The sequence below is a fragment of the Megachile rotundata genome, chromosome 5 (assembly GCF_050947335.1).
Source record: "Megachile rotundata isolate GNS110a chromosome 5, iyMegRotu1, whole genome shotgun sequence".
Classification (NCBI taxonomy): Eukaryota; Metazoa; Arthropoda; class Insecta; order Hymenoptera; family Megachilidae; genus Megachile; species Megachile rotundata.
In genome coordinates this window covers 7,261,508-7,270,085 of record NC_134987.1, presented here as the reverse complement: position 1 = coordinate 7,270,085, position 8,578 = coordinate 7,261,508, and the positions used below count along the sequence as shown (strand labels likewise).

General features: G+C 34.3%; 1 protein-coding gene across 2 annotated transcripts; it reads left to right on the top strand.

Moving 5' to 3' along the window:
- Positions 1–388: 388 nt before the first annotated feature.
- On the top strand, positions 389–3,064 carry Fnta (farnesyl transferase alpha). Of its 2 annotated transcripts, XM_012291764.2 has the most exons (6): positions 389–646; positions 867–1,016; positions 1,256–1,610; positions 1,690–1,899; positions 1,976–2,159; positions 2,231–3,064. In XM_012291764.2, exons 1-6 carry the CDS (start codon positions 640–642, stop codon positions 2,327–2,329), a joined length of 1,005 nt encoding a protein of 334 aa, XP_012147154.1. In that variant the 5' UTR covers positions 389–639; the 3' UTR covers positions 2,330–3,064. The 2 variants fall into 2 exon arrangements, with proteins under 2 accessions (XP_012147154.1, XP_003706060.1); XM_003706012.3 differs by lacking the exon at positions 389–646 and having other exon boundaries at positions 653–1,016; positions 1,690–1,890.
- Positions 3,065–8,578: the final 5,514 nt, after the last annotated feature.

The window sequence follows — 8,578 nt, the reverse complement described above, 5'->3', positions numbered from 1 at the left end:
ACACTCGATAAAGTGGGAGTCCTACGTTATTCAAGGCCCCCACAAAACTATAGAGAATGCGTCTCTATATTTAAAATTAGTTAATAGATTAAAACTTCAAAAATAACTGATTTATTGATATTGATTTTGAAATGCGTGTTGCTGAATTTAAATTTGATTAAGGAATGAATAGCGAACGTTTTTCTTTTTAAAATATACAATTGAACAATAAAATTGAATGTCAAATATAAATAGAAATCTTCTTTATCGATGGCTTGAAAATGAAATTCTTCTTGATCGACGATGACTCTGATGATCACCACAAAACGATAACCACTGGCTCCATCTGACAATGGATGAACTAATTTAAAGACTACGTTTTATCATAAAATGCGTCATGTTGATACTTGCGATGACAAGTCAAAATTATTAGTTCTTTGAAGAACATTACATATTAAAAAAAAACAGATTAAACAATTAACTTGCTCTTATCTTGCTCTTATGTTGCATCAGTATGTTCTTGCTCGTTTAATCTGAACATTTCCTAATATTGAAAATACAACTCGCAATATTGTGTGAAATTCTGTAGATTCGACGATGACGTTTATAGTTTAAATATACATTTATGTAACTAGAGTTGAACAATGCACATTCATATCTATGCAAGGTAATTTTGAGAATAAAAGATTACTTCAGAAAATAATTTTGAAACATGAATTTTTATAACTTAACGGAGACATCTATAGTATGATTCGAAAGACTGATATGAAAGGAATTTGATAGAGGATTTTACAGGTTTGAAAAGATAAAGTTAGGCTAGGAGTTAAGTTGTATAAACATATTTTTTTCTGTTGCTGTATAATATTTTGTGAAAACAAAAATGACAGAGAGTTCTGACGAGGGACTGAACAGCGGAGATGGTCCCGAAGAATCTTCATGGATATTGTACAAGGATCGCAAAGAATGGAGTGACGTGATTCCTATACCACAGGATGACGGTCCTCATCCTATTGTTGCAATTGCTTATTCTGAAAAATGTAAGTACTTTATGCTGTTTCTGAATTTGATTTTATGTGGAAATGACAGCACCTAATAGATTTATCTTATCACAATAAGATCTTTTTTATACATAACCTTCACTGTCTAACCTTGCATGCTCCTAAAATAAAAGGTGTCTTTGTAAATATTAGAATGATAGAATTAGTATTCATGATATTAAAGAATAATAATTCTTATATCTCTTAACATTTATATTTATGGTCACTATTATTTTAAGTTAAAGACTGCTATGACTACTTCCGAGCTGTTTTAAAGTCTGGCGAAAAATCTGAACGTGCATTAGCTTTAACGGAAGACTGTATTGGGCTTAATCCAGCAAATTATACAGTATGGAAATATAGAAGAGACATACTTAAAGTCCTTGGAAAAGACTTACACGAAGAATTAAAGTACGATAATAAAGTAATAGAAATCAATTCTAAAAACTATCAAGTTTGGCATCATAGAAAAGTAATCGTCGAATGGCTTCAAGATGCCAGTGAAGAATTAAAGTTTACTGAATATATTTTAAAAAAGGATGAAAAGAATTATCATGCCTGGCAATATCGTCAGTGGTGTATACAGACATTTAAGTTAGTAGATTGTGCTAATATTCATTCATAATATTAAAGTAATTGTGTGGACCTTAATCAATATTTCATTTGTATTTAGCATGTTCGACAATGAATTGGAATATGTAGAACAATTATTGGAAGAAAATATTCGTAACAACTCTGCTTGGAATCAACGGTATTTTGTAATAAGTAACACAACAAAATTTGAGCAACATATAGTTGATAGAGAAATTGATTTTGCTTTGAAAAAAATAGACATAGTAAAAGGAAATGAAAGCGCTTGGAATTATCTTCAAGGGTACTGTTGGTGATCAATTTTTATGTAATTAATACTTATAAATTGTTTGATCTCGTTAATATGTAAATCGTATAACATATTTTAGTATTTTAATGCATGACAGCAGTGGTTTAAGTTATAATGAAAAAGTAAGGCGGAAATGTGAGGAGCTTTATGCAGCAGGCTACCGTACCAATCATTTACTAGCGTGTATTATAGACATCTGTCAAGAGAGACCAACAAGAGATGAACCACCAGATTCGATATTTCATATTAATCATGCTCTCAAGGTATTTCATCTTTTCACATATTTATATATTTGTATACTGTTGATGTTACTTATACTTACATTCAACTTTAGCTGTGTAAAGAATTGTCTGAAAAACACGATACGATAAGAAGAAGGTACTGGGATTTTATTGGTCAACAATTACTGGAAAAATTAAAGCTAGAATCTTAATAAGTTCTTTAAAAGTATTTAGATTACTTTACATTTTTATAGTATACTCTTGATTGATATGTTGTAATCTTTATACTTGGAAGGAACTGTGTATCATATATTTATATGTTGAAATAACAATGAATGTATCAATATAAAATATATTGTTCATAAAATTTGATAATGCATTTTAACTAATATTATTGATTAACCCTATCGCTGCCACCTATTAAAAATGGCGGTATATCAAAATTTAAATAGTTTCTTTATTTTAATAACTCCATTTTGAAATTTGATGAAGGTGGCACTTGATGGTGTCGTTATCGCCAGATCATATTAAAAACTTTTGAAATATATAAATTAATAAAACTAACTTTGAAGAATTGATTTAAAATGAATTTTTAAATATTTAACAAGAAAAGAAATTAACAATTAAAAGAATATTAATAGCCTCAATATAAAGAAATCGATGAATTTAAATATTTAAAAAATTGGGGACATTCAAAATATATGTATAGAGATTAAAAATTGTCCAATTTACAAATTTCCAAGTTAAATGTAACAAAGAAACGGGTGGCAGCGAGCGAGTTAAAGAAATCATCTTGAGATAGTTATTAGTAATTGAAAAATTTTCATAAAAAATTATTATATATAAGAAATTCGTAATACTGTATACAATATTTTTAAGTACAATAAGAAATTGAATAAGTTGTATAAATGTGGACGAGGAAAATAAAATCTTAATAACTTTTAGAAGCTATACTTTTTTCTCACAACTGGTACACCTTAACAAAAAATGAAGACAAAGCAACGAACATTGATTATCTATTTATTTATAAAATAGTTACATACTTTCAATTATAGTACAATAACTAGTGATAATAATCATATCAATATTTAGGCTTTCTCGTAACTAAGGTATTGCGAACGCAGCGTTTCAAACGATGATTTTTACCATTAAAAATATTCCCATGCATCTATAAAGCTTCAACTGAAATTATACTCGTTGATACCAAGATTCTTGTATACCAATAGCCACCTTTTCGAGGCAGTGTCAAAATTTCTATCGAGAGAAGTGAATTTCGTTGCAAATAAGCTATGGCAGTGACTGCATTTTTTTAAATCAAAGAATTCAGTTTCCTTCGTTTTCTTCCAGAAATGATAAGCCATTAAACAGAAAATATTAAATTCTTCAACAAAAGAAATATATACATAGTTTATACTTTTACAAAATTAAAGGAGCATATATACCCAAAAATGTATATTTTTAAAAATTAAAATTTTTTACGTTTAAATATTTACAAAATATCCAACATTGCCGATTCATATTTAAATACATAAAAATTTGCAATAAAAAATATTATCTTTTTTCAGAATATTTTTAGCTATAAAAATATCAATTCAACTTCAATAGCTTCCTGAAAAAAAAATGATGAAAATATTTTTGTGATTTTTTAAGTGTATATACTCCTTGAAGTAAAATTACAAATACAAAGCTTATTTAGGGCAGTCTTTCTGTGCAACGTAAAGAAAGTGAATCGAAGTAAATCGTAAGTATAAAAACAGTAACAAGTTCATTAACTTTTTCAATAGATTCGAGCAATATGAGACATTTAAAATCAAAACTCGCCAAGTCCTTGTAAAATCAATACGTCAATCCTGAATGAAATAAAATGATTTCATGATGCTCGATAACATTGATCGATTATTAAAAATTATGAACGGAAAATATTCTATGAATTCAAACGATGGATCCGGTGGGTATTGATTTCCAAACGCCTCTCGTAATATTAGAAGTTTTTAATAGAATAATCGACATTACACATGACACAAATCTTCCAACGATATGTGTAAACAACAAAGTAACATTAATGTTTAAATGCCAATATACGTACGTACATTAGACGACACATGACTCTTCGAAAAAAGATTACACATTCAATATCGTATCCATTAGAGTTTAATGCATTAAAAAACGAAATAATAATGATCGATGTTTCATTTCGATGAAAAAGTTGTTACTAATCTAACAAAATCCCGTATGCAACGTAACCGATGTCCCAGATGCACGATACTTGTAGACAAGGACATGTTTTCGTAAGATTTTTTTCTTCTATTCCTAACATTTAACAATCAACATTCAAACGAATAGTCCGATTACATGCTGGTACCAATCGGAAACGAATTCTCTTTCACGGCTGAAAATCAAACGCGTAAAATAAGGATTCGTTTTGCTCGAATTGGAACGTTTTCAAAAAATCGCTCGTTAGGAGGATCGCTGTTTCCGGTTGGTACATTAAAGCTACGAGATACACGTAGTTTTACCACGGATATATTACATATACATTTGCTTTACACCGAAAATATACCATCATATGAATATTTTTCACCATTTTACTTCTTCTAGTTTTTTCTTTGTTCTCTTCTGTTAAATTCCTTCAAGTTTAACATGTCGTATAAGTATCTTTATTTGTTTTTTTTTGTTCAACTTACTGTGATATAAGCGCACGGTGCCTGAAAACCATTGACGTAACTAGGATTTTTAGTTAAAGTGAACCATCAAATGTTACATAATTTAACAGAGTTTTTATTTATAATTTTGAGAAATGAATAAATTAGGTTTATAACTGGTTTCACTTCATTTTTATTCATACATAATTATACAAACTCAGTGCGGAGTTATTTTTTAATTTTCTGCGATTTAGTTTGATTGGTTTCGAAATAAAGCATATTGCAAATTGAATATTAATTTTACCATACTAAGACTTTTGGACTGACGAATATTTTTCATTCTAATAATTTTTGGTGAACAGATCCACTTTCCTACCTAGTTACGCCATTGTTGAATATTCGCATGTCTTACAATGATTTTTTAAAGAATTGTGGAATAATTGATTCGTGATACATGTTGCCTTGAAAGGATCGATATTAATTATTTGCTAATGAAACAGTACGATTGTTTTATGTTACCTCAAATATATAAAGTTGTAAGAGTTTCACGAAACGCCTTCTTTTGGAAAACAGATTCTGTTAAGGATAGCGAAGGTCGTGAGCCAACGGTTTGCACGAAGCGAGCAACGGGTCACCTTTTCGAAACCGTCCGTATTTCAAAAAGCAGTTAGTTAGTCTTGAACCGTCGCAAGTATCAGTATAGTTTCCGTGAGCGCTCTATCGTTTTTCAAATCCTGTATTTTATTGTATATCGTCCTTTATCAAATATATATATATATAACCGTGTTTATTCATATTCTGGTGTGCGTCCAATTATTTTATTCAAACAGGTTATGGGCCCAGAATAATAAATAGTGAATAACGATCGGTGAGGTTTAATTTCGAGTGAAGAACTCAAGAGAAACGGTTACCGCGTGGTCAGTGATTTAACGGGAAGACCGTTACAAGGGTTATACGGACGATTGTGGTTAGTCAATTCGAAAAGATGGCAACTACCATTCGAATAGATCAATTAACTGGCGATAATTATGACACATGGAAGATTCAAATGAGGGCTATTTTGAAGAAAAATGACCTATGGGAATATGTGTCGGGTGAGATGCCTAAACCGTCAGTTACGGATCCAAAATATGCAGAGTGGAAGAAAAACGATGGAAAAGCCGAGTCGGACATAGTTTTGGCTGTTAGTGCAAGTGAATTGATAGCACTCGATGGCCTGGAGACTTCTAAAGAGATCTGGGATAAATTGAAATCGTTATACCAGTCTAGTGGTCCAGCGCGAAAAGCGTCATTATTGAAAAAGTTGGTACTATCGCGTATGCAAGAGGAAGACGACTTGCGCAAGCACATTGCGGATTTCTTTGACGCCGTAAAGAAACTCAAGGAAATTGGGTTGGTGGTAATAGATGAATTACTTGCAATTTTATTGCTGTACAGTCTACCGGATTCCTTTTCGATGTTTCGAACAGCGATGGAATCACGTGACGAATTACCAACGACGGAGGTTTTAAAAGTCAAAATCGTTGAAGACTATGAAGGAAGGAAATCCAAGTGCGCAGATCATGGAGCAATGTACGCGAAACGGTTAAATCCACGCTTCCAACGGAAAGGAAACGAAAACAAAGAGAAAACCGAAGATCAAATTCAAAAGGGTAACAGTAAAACGGAATGTTACCGTTGCGGCAAATTTGGCCACTTCGCAAGGGAGTGTAAAAACAAAACATATAGGAGGCCAAAACAAAGCGCTCGACAAGCGGAAGATCGGGGCGAGAGTGCAAAACAAGGAGGTCAAAGCAAATCATGCTTTTTAACGATCACCACCGAAGAGGCAATGACCATCCAAGCAAGTAGTTCTGTATGGTGCATAGACAGCGGGTGCACGGGTCACATGTGCAACCAAAAAGAATTATTTAAACAAGGATTCACTACAATGAAAAGTGAACTGAGCCTGGCCAATAATAACAGCACACAAATAAATGGGATGGGAAAAGTAAGCCTCGCAGTGGACACGGGCAGCGAAGAGCGCCAAATTGACATAGAAAAAGTGTTCTATGTGTCCGATTTACGCACGAACTTATTATCAGTGTCGAAGATAACGGATCGCGGTTTTGAAGTAAGGTTTCGGAAAGACGGTGCGGTTGTGATTGACAAACAAAACAAAATACATATGCGTGCGGATAGAGTAGGTAACCTCTACCACGTGCGAATGTGTCAGCAAAAGGCAAACCAAGTTGTTGTGTCGAAAAGACCTATAGATGAGTGGCACCGTCGATTAGGGCATGTAAACGAACGTGACCTCAAAACAATGGCAAAAAGTGAACTAGTGTACGGGTTAAATATTAAAGAAAACGATAAATTATCGGAATGCGAAATCTGTGTAAGCCAGAAGCAAACGTGCAAGCCCTTCCCAAAGGGTAGTGTGGATCGTACACAAGATTTGTTGGAAATAGTGCATTCAGATGTGTGCGGCCCGATGCGACATAGTTCATTTGCCGGGAACCGATACTTCGTGACATTTATAGACGATAAATCGCGGTGGTGCGAGGTATTTTTTGTGAAAAACAAAAGTGATGTTCTCAGTGTGTTTAAAGATTATAAAGCGGAAGTGGAAAACTTTACCGGGAAAAAGATCAAGACTTTGCAATCGGACAATGGGCGCGAATATGTGAACACTGAGTTTGACACATTTTTGAGAATTAACGGCATAAAAAGAAGGCTAACGGTACCCCATACGCCCCAGCAAAATGGAATAGCTGAGAGGAAAAATCGAACGTTGGTTGAAATGGCGAGATGCATGATGCGTGAAGCAGGTAGTCCGCCAGCATTCTGGGCTGAAGCAGTAAACACAGCGTGTTACATACGTAATCGGTGCCCTACGTCAGCTTTAAATGGACAGATACCGTTTACAATGTGGAAGGGGAAGACCCCCACAGTCGGGTACATGCAGGTATTTGGCTCGAAAGTGTTTTACAAAAACAAAACTGCAGACAAGGGGAAGTTTGACTCGCGCTCAGAAGAAGGAATTTTCGTGGGGTATGACGTGGCTTCAAAAGCATATCGGATTCACAATCCCAGAACCAAAAAGTTGATTGTGAGTCGTGACGTCAAATTCATGACGGAATCGGCCTTCAGACACGAATACAAGGAAATACTTGACGAAAATGAGAGTATAGGTGAAGGCGAAATAACCGTGGATTTAAACACACCAAATGTAAACAATGAGGACGCAATCTCTATGAATGAGAAACGTGAGGAAGAAGGAGAGCCACGCAGGATACTACGAGCAAGAAGAGGAGGGGTATCTAGAGCAAAAACGAGTGACAACGAGAGAGACAGCGAGACCCAAAATCAGGAAGAAGTTTGCAGTGCACCTGTACGCAGGAAGAAGAGGGATGCAACGATCAGCTGGGATAAGCTTGTGGGGCCATCGAAGAGGGGAAGAGGACGCCCGAAGCTAGTGCGTAACGGTTCGGTGGGGAGACCACGAAAAGTGTTTACTACAGGTACGGTAAATGTGAGTGACTGCGAAGAAAGCAGCGAAGAAGACGAAGAAGCGACGAAGACGCCAATAACATCGGAAAACGATGACGTATTCGTCGCGAATTACACAACCGTAGAACCGAGCACATGGGAAGAAGTGAAACAGACGACCGATGCTGATGCATGGAGAGGTGCTATGGAAGATGAATACATAGCCCAAATTAAAAACAATACGTGGGAAATAACGACGAGACCTCATGACCGAAAAATAATTGGAAGCCGTTTTGTTTTTACAACGAAAAATATGAACGGACAAGAACGGAAGAAAGTCAGGCTTGT

What these genes read in the sequence shown, in the direction of transcription:
- Fnta (XM_012291764.2), top strand. An exon ending in TGGTGTATACAGACATTTAA is followed by an intron (nt 1,611 to 1,689) that starts GTTAGTAGATTG and finishes ATTTGTATTTAG; the next exon opens with CATGTTCGACAATGAATTGG. An exon ending in ATATTAATCATGCTCTCAAG is followed by an intron (nt 2,160 to 2,230) that starts GTATTTCATCTT and finishes ATTCAACTTTAG; the next exon opens with CTGTGTAAAGAATTGTCTGA.